This window comes from Amblyomma mixtum, chromosome 3 (genome assembly GCF_055824585.1).
Source record: "Amblyomma mixtum isolate Tamu chromosome 3, ASM5582458v1, whole genome shotgun sequence".
Taxonomy (NCBI): Eukaryota; Metazoa; Arthropoda; class Arachnida; order Ixodida; family Ixodidae; genus Amblyomma; species Amblyomma mixtum.
Window position 1 is genome coordinate 144,247,968 of NC_143014.1, and position 26,007 is coordinate 144,273,974.

Genomic DNA, 26,007 nt, shown 5'->3' on the forward strand with positions numbered 1-26,007 from the left:
AAATTCGGGAATTGCTTTTCATCACACACAAGTCGGTGATAAAACGTTTTACGCTGAGTGTTCCGCATTAAGGTAACCTCGAAGAGAGCTGATTGAAAGCAGTAAGGCTAGCTGGTATAAAAAAAAATCACCGCTATGTTACACTATAGTTCATGAGATATTGTAGGCGATTGAATGCTCCGAAACTTGCCTCATGATTCATCGTCAAAACATAAGTGAGCTTAACTCTCTCTATTCTTCAATGCGAAGCATTAGTGGGAAGATAAGGTGGCGCCACCTGGATGGTCCGTCAGATATTCTTCTAGTGCTTCTTCTCTTCTGAGCGATTTTTCATGTCCACACGTGCTGGAAAACCATGCGCCGACTATTTCCGGAGGTATGCGCTAGGTGACTTGGGAGAAAATCACGCTCATGGCACCGATCAAATCACAGCTATGAAAGTGCACTTGTGCGCGAGCACTCACTTTCGTCTTATCCTTCTAGTATGAGTGTGCCATGTGAATGTGTTCGTCGTTTATAAGTGGCTTTATCTCTTTTCGCTACCGTCTTACTACTTTCCTTCTTTCTTTGTATCACTCTTCATCCCTCTCTACTCAATACCTTTCATTTCCATGGGCTTCAGATAAGGTATGTGATGAATATACGACAGTTTTAGCTGCAGAAACCCATCTTTTTCTTCTTTTCTGTTTTTTTTCGTCAGTAAGTCACTATTCTATGCTCCTTCAGGTACTACGTGCCACATTCAAAAATATGAAGATACGATGGCTGAAAATAGATTTCGCTGCCCGAGATTGCCATTTTTATTATCTGATGTGAATGTCTCTTATTTCACAGTAACGTAGGTATTGTCGAACAAGTGTTTCGTATCGTTTCGGCCTTTCTTACGGGCATTAATGGACGCTTAACTATCGCGGCTACCTTCTAATACACACCCTGCAAAGAATCGCTGAGACGCAGTGCTTTTCTTCGGAAAGAAAATATAGTACCCCCTGCACGCGTAAGTCACCAATAATTGAAATCAGCAAGCGAGTAATGTGGTCACCGTGCAGGTAAGGAACAAAAGTGTCAGGATCCTACGGAACCGCTTTCGCTGTATGGAGCAAGTGTAATCTAGACTACATGCCTTTTAAAAGTTTGACTTGCACGCATAGCATAGGAAAACACAATGTCGTAGTAGTCACGCGTTTTACATAATAGATGGAGGAATAGTGAATCGACAGCTACTCAAACGGAGAGAAAGGGTCCATGTGCGAAAAATGAAATGGAGAGCCAGAACATTCTCTAAAAAAACTAAAGCAGAAAACAAGCCTAGCTGCAATACAAGACCACAGGAATGAGAGTGACTGCTTCACTAATTTATCACTGATTCAATAAAAGGCACCGATTCAATAAAAGATTGAGAGGGCAAGAACTGACAGTAGCTGAAACTAGTGTCAGTCCCTCCTAAACAATCACGATTAGCGTTTACGAATCGTATAATGTATTTTTTAATGCAGTACTATGTGGATGTTCACTTCGCCTGCAATATTTTCTACTTGAGAAACTGTTGTTGACTTCACTCATGTTTAGACGTAGCGACGTGCATCTAGGCCGCATTTTCTAGGAACTGTCTACACAAGCTTACGTGATCAGCTGACACACGAGAGCTAGCCAGTCATGACAGCCAGCTCTGTGTCTGGAATCTCGGTTGTATAACATGATTGTGAATTTCTCTCTAGAAATTTTCTTAAAATAAACTATACTCGATGTCGCCTTTGGCACGAAAGATAAGCTCGCGAATAAGGGCAAATAGTTATCCGAAATGTCTTTCTTCGGCGTCGCTCTGAACTTAGTTATCATTGGAATTGCAGGGGAAAAAAAGCTCCCTGTACACACTGAAAATTCAGTATCAGCTGTATTGAAGATAATCAAGGTCATTAATCAAGGTTGATCACAGCAGTACACTGTCGGGATTGTTTCGCGCTTCGGCAGCAGATGATGCCGCAGTCTTAAGGATGAAATGGAGTTTACGCGTTTTGCAGCTACCTTTTGGGGATTTTCACTAACTCGACGTCACGCTGCGGCGGCGCCGCGCACTAGTCGAAGATGGATCGGCGCGCGCGGAACCACGTCATTTCCTCGGTTGCGCTGGTGGTTTGCCTGCACATTGAGTCGTTGCTAACAGAAATTTGCAGTAAAGATATTTCTTAGAAGCGGTTTTACGCTGACGTCTGCACGCTAACAAGATAGAAAAGCCGGTAAATGTCATTGCATGAGTGTTATGGTGCCACCGATACACACTGAGCATGAAAATAGGGAGTTTATCGTTGAACGCTTGCGGGACAGTTACAGCGAAGTTTATATCACACCACACCCAAACAATATTTATAAAAAAGAAATTTGCCTGGACTTCCATGACCTCTCTAAACACGAGGCGCTCTATTTTTTAATAAATACCACTGAGCACACATGAATAACGGCCACATTTCAAGAGTGGCGAGGTCTGTGCGTGACTGTCTGTGTAATGGCATGCCTCATTACGGCATGCGTTTATGGTGATATAGTGTTCGCGGTCCACGGAGAGCGAGGGGTCATACAATGATTCCAACCGACTTCAATTTCATTGATTCTTTCTGCACATCGTTATTGCCCCATGCCCTAACTCTCACTGGAATCACTCAGTCAGACGGGCGTTTGGTAAGAATCGAATAGACCTGGAAGAAAAGAATTGTGTCATCATAGCGTCCCTTTAATTTATTACGTGCCTTCCATCCCTGCTTAGCTACGAACTGAGCCGCAAGGCGCACTTGATTGCTTCGTTAAAACAACGAAGGAAAAAAGGGCCCTCACTGTTCTCGCTTTTCACTTGTACAGAGGGTTACAATATTTAATGATATTTAAACTAGCTCGTAGTTAACAAAATCTGTGAGGTATAAATGCCTAAACGACTTAGTTTTATCAGTTAAAGCTCAAGCGAAAGTGGCAAACTTTTCTGTCTCTTTCTGCGCAAATAGCATGAAAGCCTCTATAGGTTGTTTTTTTTTTACCTACGGCACCAAATGCGAAAAATTGCGGTTCGATTTTTTTCAGCCTTCATCGTCGATGTCATTAATTTTAAATTTTCTCCGAAGCGCGTGTCGACCGTCTAGCACAGAGCTTTCACATTGGGCAATTTCAAACGCCAGACAGCGATTTCTTCTTTGTCTGTCATTTATTCCTTTTGCACCGCCCAAAGAAAAACAGACTGTTTGCTTCTCGCAAGGCTGCCACTATCGACGAACAACGCTGAGTTTAATTCTAAACATTAAAACAAGCCCAACTATCTATGCTGACGCCAGGAGCAGACCTCCGTAACGCCGCCATATTGGCTGATTTCAGTTGACCCCTCTAGGTCGTGAAAATCGCCATTACTTGGGGACGCATTCAAGCGTTGTAGGTGCGTTCGATGCCGCTGTTCTTTTCTGAGGTGTTCGGATTACTTTCGAGTATTTATCAGTGGCATGAATGACGGCAATACCTAGAGACATTCTTCTTGTTGATAACCACGTACCTGAACGCTCTTAATACATACCCCAAACTTTAGAACCTGCGGTAGAACTTCTCAGCTTCTGTGCTACGGGCACCGCAGCAGTAAGCCGCGCTCTTTTTCTTGTCTCGCATCGCAGGTAGCATTGGATTGCTTGGTGAAGCCTCCGTGTTCAGGCGATGCTTCGTACGAATTGTACATCAAGGTATGCGAACCAAATAATAGTGTACATTAATTTTTTTCGAACCTAATAAGAGCTGCAACGTATATATTGTCATGTTGCCTGCCAATATTTACCTGATAAATATATAAATGCGTCTTACAGCGGCATGTGCTTCATTTCAGTCACTGAAAGAGGGTTGTCTGAATTGTGAAAAACGGCAGTGAAGACACAACCATATGCACACAGCCTGTTTCTCAGTAACGAGTATCTATACAAGTCTGAACTATCACTTCACCTCGCAAGTAGAACTTGCAGTGCATCTACAAGGCGTACACATGCAACTTCTCTTAGCTTGGGGAAAGAAAGACCAATATGCGCCATATCTGAAAAGTGCTCTCTAATTATTCTTGAACAGGGATAAAAATTACGACTGGCCTACCGCCCATTGACTGCGGCATAGAGGAGCGCGAAGGGGAGCCCTTACGACTGCATAAATTACCTTCCTAAAGTTATTATAAGTTACTATAAAAAAAATAGCCGAAAACCGCTTGCTAAAGTTGCTCCTTAAAAGCATCAAGGACGCAAATAGCGAGATGCGCTATACAGGACCACCTGTGCATCGCCTAGAACACACTTCAGCCTTTCACGATGAATGCTTGCAGCGAATGAAGCGCGAGCACAAAGCACGACCGTTATATTAACCAAGGGCTCTCTTAGCTGCCTGTTGCACATTCAAATCCGAGACAAGGAAATCAGACCACTGGCGACTCGTTAAAAACGTGGTTCCAACTTTGTATGTGCTTTTAGAGCTTAGCTCTTTCCAGAGCTAGCGCTTCGTTTTCAGGCGTCGCAAAAAAAACGCAAAAAAAAACGCGCAACATAGTGGACTTCCTCGCTACCCGGCCTTTTTTTTTTTTTTCCTCCAGTACTCCCACGCTGCCCGCGCACTACCCCCCACGAACCCACCAGCATCACCATTCCCGAAGTTAGAGGCAACGAGGCACTACCGGCTGCAAAATTATCCGCGGGCAGAAACCGATATTTTTTGCAACATTCTTCCATGTCAAGGACTCAGTCCTGTGCAATTAAGCCACATGCCCGCGGCCGGGATGATTTATCTTGAATTCAAAACAAACTGAAAGCTGAATGGCGCTATGGTTTGCGAATGCGACTAGCTGGCTTGGTGATCGGTGGACTGAAAAAGATGCATTGTCAAACAAAGCAGCCTGCCTACTGGTATGTATGCGTATCAGAGAATTATACACTTGCATGCGCGCAAAACTTCAAGTGAAAGGATCTCTTAGAAGGCACTGGATCACCATTTCTTAGCAGCGCCTACATAGGTACTTGCATTTATATCGTTACTTGGGACAATTACTGGCGTGCCACCAAAATTCAGTGCACGAGAGCAAGATCATTCGTCTTATCTCCAGATGGTCTCCTTTATCAATATTCTACGCATGCGCGCTGCTAAAAAGGACACATAAAATGCCGCAGTTCATTTTTAATGCCAGTTCACGCTGCATTAGTTACCTTGTGTTGGACGCCTTGTCGCAGGAGAAGGCCTTAATATTGAACTCTCTGGCGGAGCGCGCCAGGTTGGCTGAGGACAGGCTGAACGCCATCGAGGGAATCCACTGCAGTCCTGTTCACGGATCTATGGCCGCCTACGTGCGCGTATTCATTCCGGAGAAGGCCATCGAGGAAGCGCAGGTTAGAAAGCCTTGTGTGCTATTCTCTGTTAAACAGGGTGGCACAGATTATAAATACGTTGACGAAAAAATAGTGGTTAGTTTTTGGCACTACAGATCCGACATTTCATTGCGCGAGTTAGGAGCGGAGAGTCAATGTCGCTCTCCTTAGGCTACACTGTATTTTTCTATCACACTTTAGCTTTGCCTAAATCAAATCATTCGATGATGTTGCAGCTGAGCCCACTTGAAAAAACCAGAATCCTCAGAGTAACTTTAGGCCCCGGAGAAAGGAAATAAGTATGTGTTGAAGTCGAACTTTTTGCTCTCCTACTTGGTAAATTCTGGCATGTATGTGCCAAAAGGTATCTGTTGCGGGCATTTCGCTCTTATTAGCAAAGCTTAGGTTCCAGATTTGTTTAAAACCTACGCTCAATAAAAATACCTTCCTTGGCAGCCCTGTTTACGGGACTCCGACCTGGACACGTTGCACCCAAAGAATGGGTATTCATGCAGCATCAATTATTTTTGTCACTCCCCGCGGTGACGCCTGTAAACATGAACACCAGCTCTCAGGAACATTGCACTGCGCAGGAATGAATTTTAAAACTTTTGATGTAAAGTCGGAAAGTTCTGGGCCATTTAGTTCTGAAGTTGCATGACTGGCAATATAACTGATGCTCGTTTGTGCAGTTCTATCACTTGAAAGTTCTGAAGCCCACCCAAAATTGCAGAGGCCTCAGTTTCTGGTGAAGTGCGAAACCCATCTGAGCGCTGCCAAGAGAAAACGGGTGATAGTTCAGCGGAGCCGACATTTGCAGACTTGTATCGATTAAGTATCCTTACGACGACATCCAGTGAAATCCTTCAGTGAAAACTACAGGAACTAGTTCGGGCCAGATATTCTTTTAGAAATGAAGAGAAAGAGATGCGGCACTACATAATTTTGGGTGGAGTTTGGTAAACACTCAAGGACTCAATTGTAAGAGGATATTTAACAAACCTCACATTTGTACCTCGTGCGTGTTTCAACTCGTCGAAAAAATAAACAACTCATTTTTGTGCCCCTGATTTAACGCAGTGCCAACACAAAGAGGCTGATGTATTTTACGCTGAAGAACTGCTGAAGAGGAAAGGCGTTTGCGTACTACCAAGCTCCGCGTTCGGACGGCTCCCTGGACGGTTCCACATGCGGTAAGTTGAAATCGTTTCAGCGCGATAACAACAGTCATGCATGAGACTTTTTCCCCCTGCTTCTCTGGCTCAAGCACGTTGGCACTCCCGCTATAGCACCAGCCAGCCGCTCGGCATGACACGAGACGAGAATTAAATAGGTCTGAAGGAGAAGTATCGTTGTAATGTGCACCTCAAAAATTGGTCTTTTGAAGGCTCAAGTAATATTCTTGTTTGGGGTAGCTCGTTCATGCAGAAAGGTAAAAAAGACGGCGCGAAAAACGGGGTGATTTGTGATACAGCTCGATTGTCTTGCAAAAGGACAGGCTTGCTGCAAAATAAACTCACTTTAAAGTAGCCGCTGCTCCTGTCGTTTGTGCGCCTTCTTTTTTCCTGTTCCTCGTGCCACTTTTGTTATATCTTCCGTGGCTACCTACAAGACTTTACATCAGTTGATGCCGAAGGTAGTATAAACATGCGACTCTTCCTGACCATGGTTACCAGTGCAAGCTACCATGTTACTTGTTTCGCTAGTGTTCGATTGATTTTTCTTCCCTGAGTTTCGTTTTCTTTCAGTGACACGCGTTGAGATAGATAGATACAGAGAGGGCGGAAAGGCAGGGATGTTAACCAGAAAGGTTTCCGGTTGGCTACCCTGCACTGGGGAAGGGAATAAGGGGATTAAAGAGGGAAAGCAGAAGGAACAGAAAACACAGTCACAATCTGTCAATCCAGGCAGTCTCTCGCAAAAATCAAAGTAGTGCCTTGTAAGTCTTAATGGCAGTCAACTGTAATGGCCGCGGACCGAGGATCTTGGCCTCTGTGAAGGGGCGAGGATCAAGGCGGTCTAGAGCACAACGCAGCTTACGTCTTTCGTTCACAAAGACAGGGCACTCACACAGGAGATGATTGATTATCTCTTCAAAGACACAGTTGCACAAGAAGGGCTGTGAAGGCAACGCCGAGCCATAGACGGCACAGTAATGTTGCTTCACGATGCGCTACATCACACGGAAGACAGAGGCGCAGTCCAGGGTCCAATGCCCTGATGCGACAGTTGCGACTCTCCCATGTTCCACGCTGAACGTGTGAGCTCCAGCCTCAAAGAACGAAGCTCACACGCTGCGTCAGCTCTCGTTACAGGGAGATTGACAGGGATTCTGTCATTGTGGGCAGAACGGGCAGCTTCGTCGGCCTGGGGATTTCCATGAATACCGTAGTGGCCTGGCAGCCACTGGAAAATTATGTCATGTCCTTTCAATGTGGCGTCATGGTACAGCTTGCGGATTTCTTCAACGAGTTGTTCGTGTGACCCGTGGCGTAGAGCAGCTTGCAGGCCTTGAAGGGCTGCTTTAGAGTCGGTGAAAACTGCCCAGTCATATGCAGATTCCTGACTGATGAATTGAACTGCAGCCCGTAGGGCAACTAGTTATACACCAGTTGAAGAGGTGAGATACGTAGTCCTCACCTTCATTAAAATAGACCTGGCCGGTATCACCACAGACCCAACAGAACTTGTTGAAGTCACTGAGCCGTCTGTGTAGACAAGTATGCGGTGTTTATGGTTAAAATTCAGATGCAGTGCCATTTGTTTGAGAGGAGGTGATGATAAACCAGATTTCTTAGTTATTCCCGGAATATAGAGGTGTACCCGAGGTTCATGGAGACTCCATATGAGTGACGCGTTGAGCATTGCCAAAGTATCAATGACAAGCACGGTCTCTAGCCACGTGGAACGACGTCAGCTGCAAGCTTGCACGAATTGAAGACTGCGGCACGTTTTCAACAATGCGCATTAACAGCCAAGTGCCGTTTCTCCACCTCGTCGACCACAGCGTTTCCATTATGTCCCCGATGTTTTCCTCGTGAGTAAAGCCACAGAGCCGGAACTGTAATAGTCGGTACTATGAGAGCACTACCAAAACTCAGTAGCATTTAAAGTCATGAATATGTGAATGCAGTCAGCTGCAGCGAGCCACTACCGTTTCCGGGCTATGATTTTCATCACGCTTGCCGGAGCCTTTCCCATATAGTAGCTTATGAAGAGGAGTCAAACAATGCTGTCGGTTCTGAAATACAGCTGAGTACCGTGTAGTACCGGAAGTCAAAATTAAAGCTCCAGATTGCGCATTATAGAAATTGCCGCATTCGAGACTGAACGATTTGTAGAAAGACACAGCTATACGCTGTAACGACGCGCGTCTTTAAATTTAAAACCTGCCCTCTAAACAACGAAACATTTACCTTTGCACCACAGGATCACAATACTGCCGCCAAAGGACAAGCTAATGGAGATGTTCGACCGCCTGGAGTCTTTTCAAAAGGATTTGATGGCTGAGTACGCATGAAACACCTTTAAAATGGATGGCTGAATGAACCTCATTTTACCTGCGCATTAAAGACTGTGCAAAATTGCCAGTTTTTCTTACCATTAACGCAATAAAGAACTAGCTGGAATATTAGAAGCTCTTTCAAACCTAAACAAAAGCTACCAATGCCACACATGCTTTAAGGATTACTGCTACGCAAGTACTCTTTGAAGTAGTATTAATATTGTTGTACCTGCATGGACTTTGTTATTTTAATAAACAGCCCTCTCGAATTTCCTTTCCTGGTGCTATTCGGGAACAACCGATGGCTACATGCTCGGGGCTGGTACTCGTTAGCTGTTGAATTATAATCTTACGCTTCCATTCCACGTCCATGCGTGCACTGATACCAACTTGTGCACTCTGCCTTAGAGCGCAGAAAAAAAAATTGTTATTATGAGAGGGCGGTTGTGGTAGAGTAATCGCCGTTGTTTCACCCCGGCACATGGTGACAAGTTCAGGGGTTTATCGAAGGGCAACCCTGTTCGACACGTGCCTATCTTAAGACTGCTAAGGCAGCATCCCTTGTAAGAAGGACACTCACCGCAACGCTACCACAACGCTTGTGAAGAACAACGCTGCAAAAGAGATAAAATGGCCGTTCCAAACGGCTGCGAAGACACCTCGTTGGCAACGCTGCGCCTCAAGTGTTTGGGCACATGTATAAGGGCCCCAGCTACTCGGCTCTCACTTCAGTCGACCTCAGTGCGCTTCTTGGCCGAAGGTACTCCGTGCAAAAGCAAAATGAAGATCCTGTTCGTCTTCCTGGCGTTGGCCGTTCTCACGGCTTCGGCGGGACACCTCGAGCTATGCGGTGAGCTAATACTCCTGTCACGAACAGTCTGTGTCAGCGTACGTTCTTTGCAGCGCTCAACTGCTGCCTCGAATATTTTCCGACAGTCGACATGCCCTTTGAAAGCGAATTGTCAAAGACATTCAGAAGCCGGTTCATATAGAGCTTGCAATGGCCGGTATCCTCTCTTCTAAATTCTAAGATATGTCGGAAATTCTCGAGTGCATGCGAAGCAGCGCAAATATTTCAATAGCCTCGCTGCAGTGCAGAGTTTTACAGAAGACAAACGCGATAATCAGAAATAAGTTCGCAGCATGCTCTTTGCCGACTTTGAGGCGGAAATTCTCGCTTCTTGAGGAGGAAAGGGTGGTGGTTACACGGCAGAGAACTTTCTACCTGTCCACGGGAATTCACGGGATATTCGAGCTGTTTCTAGCTGCCGGCATTCTTACTGAAATTGAGAACGCCTCTGAAAACCGACCGACTTCTAGAAATAAAGGCTATATTCTCTTGGCGCGTGTGGTTTGAGCACGCGCACAGTGTGCGGCTGAATCTTGACCAGTTGGTCGTATACCCTGTTTTTCCGTCAGTAAAGCTTAACTGACGAATTAGTGAATTTTGATAATGGGCAGCGTCTAATTAGAATGAGATTCACATGCTGCAACCGGAGACAACTGGCGTTAAAAATTCAATCCGTATGCTTTTTAATAATAGCAGTCTGTGTTGCACTGATTGCGAAGCGTTCCACAGAGGAAGGAACATTGAAGAAACAGCCCACTTCATCTTGGATAAAATCGGTTCAAAAAGTAAATGAAAAAAAATGATAGGGTTCTAACGTAGTTAAGCCGAGTAGACTTGCGAAAACGTGTGTTTAGCCTGTTGGCTCATCGTTTCGCTTTGCTGGGTCGTTCGGCACGTACGTCTGGCGACGGTATTAGACTCAAGTAAAGCTTTCATCGAGGTTAGGCTCATCTGACTTGTTCGCGCCGTAGAAGGAAGTTGATGATGACGACGTCATGCACTGCACAGCGGGAGGGTGCGTTGCAGTTTAAAACAAGACGTGGTCGGTTGCGGCGATAGCATAGTGCTCTCGTGCAGTGGCCAGCAAAGCTGGTCTTTTCGCGCCACCGCAGGTTCGAATCCCAGTCGCGTCATTATTTATTTATTTATTCAAAGTCCAGGTCAAGGCTTCAGCGATGCAGCCTCGGTTGTGAATTAGAGATTTCGCTCTAAAATTGTTGTGCCCACTTATTTCTTTTCAGGCTTCGACACGCCAAAGCTCATCCGAGTGACGCTGTGCATTGAGCTCAAGGCCTCTCATAAGGTACGTAAATGCTAGCTTCAGAATATAACTGTGGAATGATGAATATGACGTGTTCAGATATGCTTGCTGGATCCTTCGTGCACAACTTCTTTCATGCCTTAAACAGGGCACCACATATATCTCTCATTGGGCGTAAATGGCGCACCGTCTTTCTTTTACCAACGTGGTTGCATGGAAATATAACTGAGGCGCTTGTACGTAAGTTTGTGTCCAGCAAGGAAGCTCCTGAAGAACTCTAAGTGCTTAAAATTAATCCCGAGCCTCTCGTAGCCCCGTGTGCAGCTTTGGGGTGTTAAACTTCACGTGCAATACTATGCACAAATAATGAAAAAAAATTAACAATGCCTAAATTCCTCAGATATGATTGTTTCTTTTGACTTTACCAGGAAGTCGTAAAGTGCCGTGTAATGTGTTGGATTTTGCTGGCTAAAAAAACAAAAATGCATAACTTCCACTAATCCCCGGGCACAGTTTTTATTTACTTTATGTATGACATCTATTGGTTTTATTTCAGTGGACGTGCGTATGCAGCCTATGTTCACAGAATTTGCGTTAAGTAAATAAATATTTTTTCTTATTTTTTTTAACGTCTACAGCTCAGGCTGACGCTTGCAAAGGCAAGGCATGGTGAGAACTGCCTCAGTGACGTTTGCCTGTTCCGCAAGCTGTGCGAGCAGGGAGAACTGGTACGTGGGACATTTCTTTAAGAGCCTATTCTGAATATATTTACTTAGTTCTCGTTCCTAGTGTTTGCGTGTTTCCGGTCTCTGCGAGCGACGAATTCGCGACTTGCTCTCTACCTTAGCAATGCAAGGTGGCGGAGGACAATTGGCTATTACTAGAGCACCACTATCCCAAAAAGGCGAACAGCGTATTTTGCGTCAAATTTATTGCGATTTACAATTCGCTTGTGTGTAAAAAAAAGGCAAGAATTAGATGTAAATCTGCAGCCTTCGTTTCTGTCTAGCCGTCCTGTGAATCTGGTCGTTTTGTGGAAGTCGCCAGTCGGCAGTGCCGCTTAATAGAAAGTGAAATGCATTCATAAAAGATAGTAGCACGGAGCTTAATGATTTGAATTTGTCTTCTGTGGTGGCATGCCACATAGGTGCCGCAGTTTCGATGTTGTGCGTAGTGGTCCCGAAGAGGAAGCAAAACTTAGCTATGTTCTTTCCAAATCAGGCAGTCTGAATGAAAGCTTCCAATCGACATGTAATGACATTTCTCTACGAAGATATAGGACTGCGTACTCCGTCGCTATTCTTGCAGACAGAAATGCCCACAACGCGGGATATAAGCCTATTGGAGCCCATAGCTGCGACCTCTGCTAGTTGCCAGCGACGTAATCGTGTAAACTTGGAAGCCGCACGTGCTTTATCTCATGCGTGGAACCAGGTTGCCATAGAGGCTGTATGCGCCACGATAGCTGATCCAGGAGCCTCTTGCCACGACAGTATACTTACCCAGAGTGGAACATGCGTATGCCGTTTGGAATCCCAGAAAACAATGCAAAATGATCAATGCAAAATATCCGTCACGGTAGATAAACGGCTTTAGCGTTCTGCTGAGGAGCACGAGTACGCGGGGTATATTGCCAGCTGCGGCGGCCGCACTTCGACGGAATCTGAAAAAAAAAAATTCCAGGGTGTCAGATTTGTGCGGAGCCCCCCCCCCCCCCCCCCCCCCTACCCATCGGTGTGCCTGAAATGTCTGCTGTAGCTTCGGCGTGCAAAATTTTTTTAATGATTATCTTGCTTCGACACTTGTTGTGGCACCAAATTCATTCAGTGAAGTTACATTTTGTTTGGTTTGTCACCTCTCTATAAAACACCTCGAGCCGCCGCGTTGGCTCAGTGGTTATGGTGCTCGGCTGCTGACCCGAAAGACGAGGGTCCGATCGCGGCCGTGGCGGTCGCATTACGATGGAGGCGAAATGCTAGAAGCCCGTCAGTGCACGTCAGTGTCAGTGCAGGTTAAAGACCCTATAGGCGGTCGAAATTATCCGCAGCCCTCCCTGTACAGCGTCGCTCGTAGCCTGAGTCGCTTTGGGAGGTTAAACGCCCATAAAACCAAAAATAACAATAATAAAACATCCCGAAGTTTTTGTTAACAAACCATGCACAAGAATTAACAATAATTTCAACATCACAGTAGCACGCGTTATAAGCGTGTACTGCGGACGACGCGAATGTCTATCGCATAAATGGACAGCACTGCAAAGGAACGTCCGCAAACAGGGACCACTTTTTGTTCCACGCGTCTGTTTTCGATTTGAGCACAGCGTTCCACCTCCTAGTCTATACAAGAAAGCTGTCCATTTGACTGCATTTTACTACTTGTCGGCTCTCATTAGCCGAGCTTTAACACGATATCAAAAGCAGTGATATGATTTGCAAAAGTTAAACCATTATGTTTATTACGCGCAAACGTATACAGCTCGTTCGGTCGAAAAGCCGTCGGCGTCGTAGTAGTTGTAGTTGTTGTAGTTGCAGTATCATGCCAACCGTTTGCCGCAGAATGTTTCAGTTGGTGCCATACGATTCAGTGTTCCGCGCAGCATAAACTTACCAGTTAAGTTATAGCCTAGCTTGCGGCAGGAATTCGAACCGGCGACCTATAATCGAAGGCTGCGGGTGTCCACCAAGATATGTGAGACAGTTACTGCGTCATTTCCTTTCCTCAAATACAATTTTCATTTCCTTCATTATGGCACCTTTTTATCTCCTTCTTTCACTCCCACCTTCTTCCTTTCCCTTACGGTGCGATTCGGGTGTCCACCGAGATATGAGGCAATTACTGCGCCATTTCCTTTCCTCAAACATGCGTTGCGTTCAAAGGTGTTTCCAACGGGCAAGGCGTCGAGCCGAACGGGCGATGGCGTTCCGTGGACTCCCTGGCAGCGCTGCAAAACGCTGTCGCGTTGCACTCCTAAAGACGAAGCTTAAGCGTCCTCCAATATTTTAATAGGTCATTATTTTGATGTCATCGTGCTTCGTGTATATGCTCGCCTCTTACTCGTGTCTGAGTCGCATACTTATATTCCCATATGGCACCCAGTCGTCTATGTTCCTCGCTGCGTTTATAGCCTCACACTTGAATGAGAGAAGACGCAAATAAATGAATGAATTCATTTCAAAGTAAACTATACATAGTGATGAGACACGTCCCTTCCCGAGTTTCAAGAGCCTAAGTTTGGAAAACGATCGCTTCCACGTGCCTGCATGCACATGACTACGTTGTATGGTATTTGAAAAAAACAGTCTTCTAGAAGCGCCGACAAGTTCAAGCGTCATTGCAGCTGTCCTTTAAAAATTGTAATGAGCATTAGAACTGCTCCGTTGTCTTTTTATGCATGCAAGCGGCGGACATTTATTCGTTTGATACTGTCTCATGTTCGTGCCCATTCGACATCCAGCGCATTCTTGAGCTGTGGGCGCTGCTGGACCTTTCTCTGCAATAAAACACAGAACTTCCTTGCCACTCTATCAGAGGCGAACAACAACAACGACTTCCTTGCTCAGTCAAATGCCACAGCCACAGTGAGTGGTTTTGGCATTCGGCTGCTCAATCCAAGGCCGTGGGATCAAATTCCGGTATCGGCAGCCGCATTTTGATGGAGGCAGAATTCAAGAGACGCCCGTGTGCTGTATGCTGTCACGGCCCACGCTGAAGAGCCCTAAATGGCTGAAACTGATATAGAGCCCTGAACCACGGCATCCTTCATGGCCTACGTGTGCCTTCGGCACTTTAAACCACAAATATTTTGCACTACTGAATCTAGTGCAGCCTGGATTCGGCTAATGCTTTGCGTATACACACATGAAACACTGTCCCTGGACTTCCGTTTCATGCTTTATTTTACGTCCTTACTGACGGCGTTTCAGGTGTGTTTTTATGCTAAAATCTCATTATGCATCGCACCAACTACCAGCAATAACAAACGCCGAGTTAGTTTGGACTTGAAGACGAAAGTAGGTAGTAGGTGTGCGTTACTCCAAAAGTAGTATTCTATCACATGGAACTGACACTGGAGTTGCTGGAAGTGACCGATCAGTTAGATATACCATCTCTCTTTTTGCCTTTTCTACCCACAGGGGGAGACTCTCAAGACCTATCTGACGGTGAGTAAATAGCAATTTGTTCAGTAAAAAGGTTTTATATCTTTGGCTGACTGGGGCCCAAGATTGCTGAAATGCCTCTTTAGAAGCTGTGGAAGTCCTGTATTTTGCGGAACCAAATTGGAAACAAATGAAAACACAGTATTCTTAACATATTTCCGTAAACACATTTAAAAAAGCAGCGAAAGTAGGCTCATGCGCCCACTGTGAACTACCCCCCAAGTCACGATGTTGCAATAATGCAGTCAACCTGATATCGGTAGCGGGCCTATCACCATGTGTACCCGTTACTGGTGTGTTGACTAGAGCTGTAGCTGGGCATTATACTCGGTGTTTCACTTAAGACTCTATATAATATTTCAAAATAGGTTTTTGGAGTTAGAACAGCGCTTTTTTCGGCATAGCATTGTCAGTGGTGTAGTAGATCAGAGTGCAGCTAAGTGCTAACTAGCAGGCTGGTTAACTAATATTGAATTGTTAACTTTTTAACTATTACTATTAAGCTCCATAACCGTTCGGAGGCGTGTAGCCCATCTTAATTAATATTCATATCCGGCTTTAGAATTTTGAAAATGCCGTTTCCCTCGGTGCTGTAGCCCAACAAATTTTGGCTACATGGCACCAAAATACATGCGCTTTCGAAAAGCTTGCAGGCTACGAAACCTCTCCGGTGCACGTAACTGATCGAAATAGCCAAAATTTGTAGGGCCAGAGAACCTAGCGTAACAGCATTTTCAAAATTCAAAAAACTGATATGGGTATTACGGTGGGCTACAGGCTTGTCAGTAATTAAGGTGTCTAAGAGTAATAGTCAAAAATTTAACTTGCAATATCAGATAATCAGCCTGATAGTGAGCCCATCTTAGCTGCATTCTGATGTAGTGCACCACTGACAATGTCATGCCGAAAAAAGCGCTCTTCCAACTCAAAAAGCATATTTTTAAAAAATTGTGTAAAACCTGAGGTGAAACACCCTGTATAAGCCGTACACGTAACACACTAATTAAGGCTGGTGCTTTTTGCCTTCCGTAGCAGTGCGCTGGCGACGCTTGCAAGCGTGATGAAAAAGATCTAATACACCTGAGAAAAAAAAAAGAAGTTATTGGCCTAGCTAGCAGCTTCAATCATGATTTGGCGTGCTTGTTCGAAGATCGTACAGTACGAACATTTGTAAAACCTTATTCGCAACACTTTCACTGATTGCCTTCTTCTGATTTACTGTGATGAATGCGTCTCAGCAATACGTCCATCTGCCGTCAGGATTACCGTAGAGAGCCAGTCTAAAAATAAAAATAGGTTTAATGAAAAGTACAAGCGTCAAGTACCGTGAAAAAAAAAGGAAACTAAGCTGGAACATTTTGGCAGGCTAGTTGGGGCATTATTAACAGGTGAGCGTGGGAGACACGGTTGAAAAAAAGTTTAAAAAAAAGCAATAGGTAGTGCTGCATCCCATCCACTGCTTTCACTGTTGATGTCTCTTCTGCTGTTACTCAACATCAGTGGGCGATATTTTTGTCGCATGATCATTGATCCTTGTTGCCTCTTTCCGCCACACTTCATTGCAAAGATGTGTGGCGAAATAATTCGAATATTCTAACACTTCCTCGAGTGACACGACGATGTCAAGACCAGAAGATGGCCGTACAGCTGATATGGGTGCCATCAGGAAAATGTGGCGTGATATGCGGACAACTAAACATAAATCGTTAGAGACGGGCCGCTGTCGTTCGGGAACCCGCTGTTGTCGGGCGTTCTCCGAGGCAAGAAGCTAGCCGCTGCGGGTAGAGAGTGAAAATTAAAGGCAGGCAGGTTAATCGGAAGGTCCCTGTTGGCTCATGTGCCCTGGGGGAGGGAAAGAGCAGCTGTAATTGTTAATGCAAAAGCGAGGAATGAAGTGGCGATGGCGTACGTAAAATGGGGATTCGTAAGGAGCGTGCGGCATTAACACAACCGCGTAAGCTCGACACCCTCAGGGAGAGAAGCGGTGTCTGGCGAGCCTTGGGGGCTGAAGCCGTCGTCCGAGAATTTCTATCTCCGTCAGCGCGGCGAATATTAACGCGGTATAGGGGTATGCACAAAGGGAAGGTAGCATGTAGTAGGTTCGCGCCCGAATTTAGAAAGCCTTGCAGAGGCATGGGATCGTGCACACCTGACAACGAAACTTCTCAAAAGTTCTCAAAAAAAAGAAACTTCTCATCTCAGTCGTGCTGCCAGATGTAAAGGTGCGGTAGAGGGTGCTAAATTGCAATTTACGGAAGCTAGCTCTAGGTGAAAATGGAAAACGTCTGTTTGTCTGTTAAGTTTCATTATTTCATAATACTTACTCTACAAGTCACTACGCTTCCTCTCAGCTATTACGTGCACTCCCGTATAGTGCGGGAAAGTATCGCATTCCAGCTACATTCGAAGCACCAAAGGGAAGCTGAGCATGAAGCCCACAGCTTTCAAGAGCATTAAAAGCAACGACCGCATCAATGGAAATAGCAGCCTCCTTTCTTGCACCAAATGACCAGGAAGTAGCAAGCGAGCGCATTTGCTGATCAAGTGGCAGTAAAATACCGCTAGTCGTTTCTATTGCGCGCCGCCTTAGGCTAGATGAAAGCGCGAGGGAAGCTCTAATCCGGCGACGCGTGCTCAAAGCATCGATACATGTTGTTTCGCATCAACAAGGAGTTTAAAAAAATCAGCACCTCTCAGCAGGTTCACGAAGTCTACACAAAGGCTATTCTATGTGTACCACATGCCTTCTACATGCCTGTAGCTTGGGACATAGTACACGCCGAGGGAACAGTGATAGTACCATTAGGGCGCTTATAGTGGCAGGGGGACAGAGACAATGCGCACATGTAGCCACGTGCGTTCAAAAGCCATGCGGACACCACCATCCCTACTGGAACCCAACAGCGGCTTTCACATATTGCGCTTTCATTGCTCTGCGCTGCGCGGCTCTCAAGATCTATAGACGAGCACGGCTGGGTTGGCACGTAAGGGGCTTTTCGCTACGCACATAAATCTTCCCATGGGGACCTTAGCCTTAACTAGCCAAAATAAAATTGTAACATCCGGCTGCCTGCTTCGAGGTTTATCTATGCGTCGTTCGTTGCATCGCGGCAAAATGTTCGTTAACTGTTTATCCAAAGCATGGCCCACATTCCTTAGTACGGCGATCAATTCTTCCTAAACAAAAATAAAACGTATGCCTTTCTACCCTCGACTTCCAGGATCAAGAGATCGAGGAGCTTCATGAGATCGCAGAAGAGTGCGAGCGCTGAAGTACGCAACCCAGAAAATTCCACGCTTCAGGAGTGGCGGAAAGGTGAACATGAAAAATAAAAGAAGTCCTGCGCACATTTTCGTCTGTGCACTTTTTTGTTTCTTGTGCTCATTTTAAACAGAAAGTTAAAGTTGGCGGGACACACTTACGCGAATGCCAAATATTCCTGTAGGTTGTAACGTCCATCAGGACCCTAAATTAGTTACATATCGCAGAAAGAAAGAGATGCCCCGCAGGCGCTATCGGCATGGAAAAAAATGTCTTTGCGTTGTAATACTTCACTGCACGTCATTTTCGCTGAACGTGCTGCAGTACATGGACGTAACCAATTGCCCATTCCGCTCGTTAAACCAGAGTGACTATTTCAAGCCATGCGGACTACGCCTGCGGCAGTACAGACAAAAACTTACCCGCGAGGTTTTTTGTATATAATGGCAGGAATGACGCCATAATCGAGATGAGAACGCGCGATATGCGAAGGTGCTAAGTTCTTTCAGTGAAAGCGCATTTTCCTACAAAAACATGTTCTAGCACAGCGAAAGTGGTTCGAGACCCTTATGATCGAATAAAGTATACTTGGTGTATGAAATTGTTTTTGAAAGAAGGGAAAGAGAGGAGAATGAAAATGCAGGGAAGTGAAGCTGTCATTATGCCCTCTTGCTAACCGATACACATCAGGAGGAGGATAGAGACATTGAACGAGGAAAAAAAATGGAAAACATAGTTCGCCACTTTGATGAGACGTGGCCGTAGTCATTGGTACGTTGCGGACAATAAAAACAAAAACCTGCACATATCGTCCGAAGATGGGGGCGTTGAGGTCTGAGGGTTTTAAATATCTTTTGCGGTGCTATACCGCCCCTTTCAGCAATGCAATGAACGGCTCTTCAGTAGACTGCGTGGAATTTGAGAACTCGGCTGTTCATGTACATGAAAAAGTTAGCTCTTGTTTTCGTGCTCAACGCACCTATTTGGATTCCGAATCTACAAGTGATAATTTTGAAGTGCGCACTAGCCTCGTGCCGTTCAAAACCTGGTGCTCGTCCTTACGCCATTACCTACTGCATCACCCGTCAAAACCTTGGGCTCAATGTCAGCGGCGTGTTTTTCGAGTTCATTAACAAGCTATGGAACAAGGAGTATGTTCAACATTCATGGAATATTTCTCTGATCACCCCTTTCTTGAAACTCCATTAATATCCCCGCCACGCGGCAGCCCTCAGAGACCCTAAAAGCAAAGGCGTCTCCTTTCACCAGAGGAGAAAGACGAGAAAGGAGGCGCTACGCTGCTATACGGTGCACCTCTAAGCTGGAACCGTCGTTGGACTTTAGCGCTCCTTGCGTTGCATAGAAGCAGAAGTCAGAGCTTCAAGACTGAAGCGGAGTATTTTATTCATTCGTATTACTCATAACCTCCTTGGTTAAGTTTAAAAATCTGTTTCATTATGTTTCCTTCTTGATAAACTACCGATAGCTTCTCTCGTCAGCAGACGCAGGTTTTGTTTGTCACCCTGGAAGCCATGGGCACTCGGTTCTACTGCTATGTCTCTACTGTTTTGAGATCGCAACATCATGTAGACATGAGCATAAACTACGTCCAGAAAGACTTTTTTTTATTTGTTTCTAAGATATTTCGCTGTTTAAATTTTTTATTCTCCGCTTTAATTTTCTACGCTGGATGGAGCTGTGGTCGCAGCTTCTCGAAGGCCGCTCTATTTTTGGGTTTCAAATGTCTCGGACGGCCGCCTACGCCTCCAAGGCGCCTTCAAGGCACATGTGCCGAGCCTTGAAGGCGGCTTGGAGGTCTTGATTTTTTAAGGCCTTTGAGCGCCCGGGCGACAGGTACAAGTCACCCCTGCTCCTCAACTGCTTTCGTCCAGTGAGCTTGAGGAGCTGCTTATGCAAACTAATGAAGAGAGATGGTTGTGACAGACTTATGTGGTAGTGTGATGCGACAGGTCTGTCCTCGGAGTATGTGACTGGGTCTCGTAGGTGCCGATGTCCAATGGACGCAGTTGTGAACATTGTGACATTTTTCGAGCAAAAGCGAAGTCCCGGTGATATCAGTATAACGGCATTTGTGAGCATAAAGCGGGCATTGGACACTGTTTGCCACATTCATGCTCCGCTCAGCTTACTGAAACTGTAGGTGTGAGTAGCAAACCTCTGAGATGGATTTTGAACTTTCTCAGAGACAGGGAAATATCAATTCAGACGTATGACGGAAAAAGTGCAGAGCATGCATGGGCTCATGCGCGGAGGGACACAGGGCAGTTTGCTGAGTCCTCCTCTTTTCAAGTGCGTGATGGCAGATCTCTCAAGGAGGTTCCCACCTGCTTCACAGTTCTCGCTATACACGGATGATTTCCGCATTTAGGCTCCTGGCCCAACAGCCAGCTTCACTTAGTCAGCCTTACAAGCAGGCCTAGAGGTCATTAACTACTTCCTAAAAGAAACACAGATGATGCTTTCATGCCAATAAACAGCGGTGTTACCTTCACCTGCAAGCCCCTAAACGATTTTGGGCTTTGTCTTAAAGGGCTGCCTTTGATGACTGTTAAGCAGTGCCGTTTTAGTGGTGTAGCTCTCGACTGGCAACTGCCGTGGGCTGCGCATATAAAACCTCTGGAAGCGCAGGTGAACTCTGTGTTAAAAATGCTTCGCAGGCTTGCTGGCACATCTTAAGGCAGTTCGACGTCATTTCTGCTAAAAGTGCATAATGCCCTCTCATGTTAAAAAGGCGCATTCTGCACTAATACCGCACGAGCTTTCACGAACCTCGGAGGAACGTTAGTAGAGGCTTAATGTAGAGACATTCGCGTGTGTTTGGGTGTTCTCCAAGCGTCTGCTACTTCTCTGGTCATTACAGGTACACGGCAACCTCCATTGCATGAGTTGCGAAAAACAGAAACTTTCTGGAACAATTTTCGTCCCCAATTAGTTTCCGCGCTCTAGGAACATGACGGATGCCAGATTCTTAAAGCGTTTCCAGCACACTGTCCATAATTTTGGGACGAAGATATAGCGCATCCCTCATGGCTTTTGTTGACCCCTAAGATTGAGCTATCTGTCGATTGGAAAGTTAGAAAACGCGACATAAGAGTTCTTGCTCCTCAGAACTTATCCCTGCACCAAATACACAATAGGTAGTCTAGTGACATTCACTTACGTATTGATGGCTCATGTCCTCAAAGTTCATTGACATCTTCATTTGTAATTCCACAGCTAAGTGAACGGTGAGCATTCAAACTGACCCACGCAACAGTATTAAAGACTACTGAAATTTACGCTATTTATTTGACACTCGTAATCAATGAAGGCTATATATAGGGGTTGGTTATATTCTGCGCATTTCTCTATCACCTGATTGATACCGTGAATGTGGTCTGTTGTGGAGTATCCTTTACGAAAGCCTGCCTGATCATTTGGTTGACTGAAGGCTAAGGTTGTCCTGACTCTATTAGCGATTACCTTAGTAAATACCTTGACGTCTCCTTTCGTATGAATTAAAATAATGTTACCTTTCTTCCAAGCTTCTGGTACTCTCGAGGTGACAAGGCATGCGTATACAGGGTGGCTAGTTTTTCTAACACAGTCTCTCCTCCGTCCTTCAACAAATCTGCTTTTACCTGATCCTCACCAGCTCCTTTCCCCCTTAGCATTGTTCCTAAGGCTTTCTTTACTTCCTCCTTCCTTACTGGCGGGATGTCCCATTGCTGTGCTCGACTGCATCTCTCAGTAACTTGATGATTACATTCGCTACTGTATAGATTTGTGTAGAACTCTTCGGCTACTTTAACTATCTATCCATATTGCTAATGACATTGCCTTCTTGTCTTTTAGCGCATACATCTGGTTTTTACCTATGCCTAGTTTTCTCTTCACTGATTTTAGGCTACCTCCGTTCCTTAGAGCGTGCTCGATTTTCTCCGCGTTAAACTTTCTTATGTCGGCTACCTTGCGCTTATTTATTAACTCCGATAGCTCTGTTAGTTCTATCCTGTCTGTGGGGTTAGACGACCTCATGCTTTGGCGTTTCTTAATCAGATGTTTAGTCTCCTGCGAGAGCTTGCTGGTATCCTGTCGAACCATCCTACCACCTACTTCTGCGGCACACTGCCCCCTGCGGCGGCGAGGGTTACGGAGGGGATTCCAAGAGAAGGCAAACGTAGCAGGGGATGGCAGAAAGTTAGGTGGGCGGATGAGATTAAGAAGTTTGCGGGGATACAGTGGCCGCAACTGGCAAAGGACAGGGTTAATTGGAGAGACATGAGAGAGGCATTTGCCCTGCGTGGGTGTAGTCAGGCTGATGATGATAATGATGATTTGAAACTACAATTCATAGCATCAGTCCGAGAGTCATGATTGTGGGTAATTTTCAGCGTTACACAGGGCGCATTCAGATCCAGCGAAAGCTCAAAAATTAGGGGGGGGGGGGGGATTTGGGCTCCGCCTTTAAAGGTATGACGCGACAGCGGTTCCTCTTGCACACGCAGACACAGACACTGTTTCCTCTTTCACAATACCAATCACTATGAGAAAGACTACACGACATAGTATATACAAAACACCGCTTTAATTAAGCCGTACGAACGTGCCTGGCCCCGCCGCGGTGGCTCAGTGGTTGCGGCGCTCGGCTGCTGACCCGAAAGACGCGGGTTAGATCCCGGTTGCGGCGGCTGAATTTCGATGAAGGCGAAATTCCCGAGGCCCGTGTGCTGTGCGATGTCAGTGCACGTTAAAGAACCCCAGGTGGTCGAAATTTCCGGAGCCCTTCACTACGGCGTCTCTCATAGCCTCAGTCGCTTTGGGACGTTTAACCCCAATAAGCCAAGGCGAACGTGCCTGCGTGGACTATTGGTATCGTGCCTGATTCGCAACCCAAGTGTCAGGGGACAGTGAAGAGTCTGCTGCGTAGCAGCTTGGGAGGCGACGCTAGCAACCTGAGTTGCCATCTGGTGCGTGTTTATATGAGGTTAAGGAGGAAGGCGACGCCTACGGGCTGTGCGCTTGGCGCGTTGCTCGCGGTTGCTCCCATCGCTTAATATCCGATGCGTCGATGGTGTGGCTGGCGCCATCTATGGGAGCTTCTTGTAACAGCCACTCTGCCGAGAAATTCGGGTTTCGCGGTAACAACATTAATTCAATTCAATTTCAATTCAATTCTTTTTATTATTATTCCTTCAGCACAGTACATAACATCACTGTCTGGATCCTTAGCCAAAGGCTAGTTATGGATCCATGCAATAAAAGCAAAGAGATTAGTGAGGACAAATGCTTTCTACTGCATGCCAAAATAATACACATAAGAATGGTGGAAAAATGCAAAGCGTACAAGCAAGATGATTCAAATTACGGAAATACAAGAGGACTCATGACAAAAAAAAATAGAAGTGTGTGCAGAAAAACAAACATATGAAGGCAGGAACAGCATTCTTTATACAAAATAAACGCAGTAGCCTTAGAAGTGATTATTCAATGACATATGAATGGCAAACCCAACATAGACACTACAGAGAATAATAAGAGACAATCACTAAGCGATTTGCATTGTAAATCAGGTAATTATTTGTGACAGAAAAAAGGTCTTCAGGGAAGTATAAGGATTAGACGTTGCAAAGACTGCACAGGGGATTTTATTCCAAGTCTTTACCACTTGATACTCGAAGCGGCGCTGGCCATAGTCATTGCGAGATGTAGGAACCAGAAATCTTCCCTGTTCTGCTGAACGGCTGTTAGTTGGGGCTCTGTGGAATGTGTTCAAAGGAAAGGGGGAGGTGCCGGAGAGGACTCTTAGTACGAGTAGTGCAACACGAAAATCTCGAAGCTGCAATGCCGGCATTATTTGGAGCCTAAAAAACAAAGGGCGAGAAGGCGTATACGGTGTTGTGCAAGTCATTATTCTACCGACGCCGACGGCAGCTGCATTCTGTGGTGTCCTAAGCAACCAGTTTCAGTGTGTTTTATTTCTTTATGCGAAAGAAAAGTAGCCAGCGCCTCTGTAACCTGTGCATTTCTATCCATGTCACAAATACGGCACGGGCTACATTTCTTTCGATTAGGAAAGGCAGCGTCCACAGACGCGTCCACAAATTTTCGGAGTCACTTCTTTCATAGGATGTACACTGTATTCAATATTCTTTGCAGTTGACATTTCAGCCAAATGTTACGGATGTGCGATCCTCGAGGGAGAGCGTTGTCTCGGGATTTAACAACACGTGCATAGTATTAAATGCCCTCGCTGCACGCGTGACTGGTCTCAAAGCACTGGTAAGCGTTTACATGCCCAACAATTCTGGACAAAAGAACCTTTGAACGGGAAAGAGTTTATGAGCGCAGTGTTTTCATATGTAGTAAGATTTCACTACAACAATCAATATACCTGCAGATCTCCCGTCGGCAGGCTTGACTTTTTTTATATTAACGTTTTTGCTAGCGTCAAAAGCGTTCCATATTGGTTTTCTATGGCCTGCTTAATTTTCTATGCGAGCTATGGAAACTCTATAAAAGACAAGGTCTACTACATATCGGAAAAATGGATCATTACATTCAATATTTCTATACCAGTACCTTGCAGATTTCCAATATTCAAAATTTTTGTCCAAAACTGTCGAACATGACTCTCGTTATCACGCCACTATGCATCGATCAGCGATGATCGACGGATTCTCAATGCGATTTCAATGCTACCGGTGCCGCCGAAGATTTGCAGCGGTACCTAGCTTATTGTTTGGACACTCTAGTTTCTAGCGTAATTCGATTTTCTTTCCGCCAGCTGGCAATTTTTGAAATGCCCTTGAAGTTGTGTTGCCGGCGTAGTACGCTCGCGCGACGGCGTCAGCCACAGACACGGCGTGCGCTCGGAAAAATTCAGCTTCGCGCGATTCTGCGGCATCTGCAGCACACTTTTCCGGTGCTTCAAGTAGCAGTGACTCTGACGATGATATTTCGTCGTCGTAATTTGATTCTGACATAAAAACTGCGCACCCTCACCACAAAACGTGGTCAACTGTTCGCAGACTTCGTTTTCAGCTTCTTGCCTGTTTTTTCGCTCATGGAACCTGTTTACGTACCACACTGATGTCATAAATGATATATCTGGATTCCGTAGAGTCTCGAGATAACACGGGCAAGATCTGCCTCCATCTGCCCAAAAAAGAATTGAGTTCAGGCTCGACAGAAATCAGGGCATCGACCTGCGCCAAGCTGCTCGCGAAAGCTGTGAATGGCTTCAGACTGGTCTGAAATCGTCCGAAACGTCTTCCGAAGTAGTTTCTTGTGAAATCAAAGCATTGTAGAGTATTTTCAAGCAATTTACAGTGAAATCTTCTTATAACGAGCACAGTTATTATGAATTATTGGCTATATCAAACTGTTCCTAAATAATTTCACCAAACACATGCATTTCTTACTTTATATATATCGAGCGCGGCTTGCCATAAAACGGATAAATCGAGTTGCCGAGTGCCAAGTTGTGCCCACTCGCATGGCAGGCGGCATGCTTTGCCTCACTGCACGTGATTCAGTAGTGATGATGCGGCAAGCGTTAGCGCCACGGTGCACGCTTTATCTCGCTTTTGCCAACAGCGCCACAAAAGCT

At 45.5% G+C, this 26,007-nt stretch overlaps 2 protein-coding genes across 2 annotated transcripts in view; both read left to right on the top strand.

Annotated features, from left to right (window-relative positions):
• Window positions 1-8,880, top strand: part of LOC149352242 (alanine aminotransferase 2-like) — a 30,987-nt gene extending 22,107 nt beyond the window's left edge. Inside the window, exons 10-13 of the mRNA XM_089575678.1 lie at window positions 3,645-3,710; window positions 5,226-5,381; window positions 6,441-6,553; window positions 8,790-8,880. Of these exons, the coding sequence (XP_089431804.1) occupies window positions 3,645-3,710; window positions 5,226-5,381; window positions 6,441-6,553; window positions 8,790-8,880 (426 nt within the window). The remainder of the gene's footprint in view (window positions 1-3,644; window positions 3,711-5,225; window positions 5,382-6,440; window positions 6,554-8,789) is intronic.
• A 765-nt stretch (window positions 8,881-9,645) lies between these two features.
• LOC149352243 (antimicrobial peptide microplusin-like) lies at window positions 9,646-18,405 on the top strand. Its single transcript, XM_089577133.1, has 5 exons — window positions 9,646-9,715; window positions 10,957-11,018; window positions 11,615-11,704; window positions 15,110-15,136; window positions 18,355-18,405. The coding sequence occupies exons 1-5, from the start codon at window positions 9,646-9,648 to the stop codon at window positions 18,403-18,405; spliced, it is 300 nt and encodes a 99-aa protein (XP_089433259.1).
• The last annotated feature ends 7,602 nt before the right edge of the window (window positions 18,406-26,007 follow it).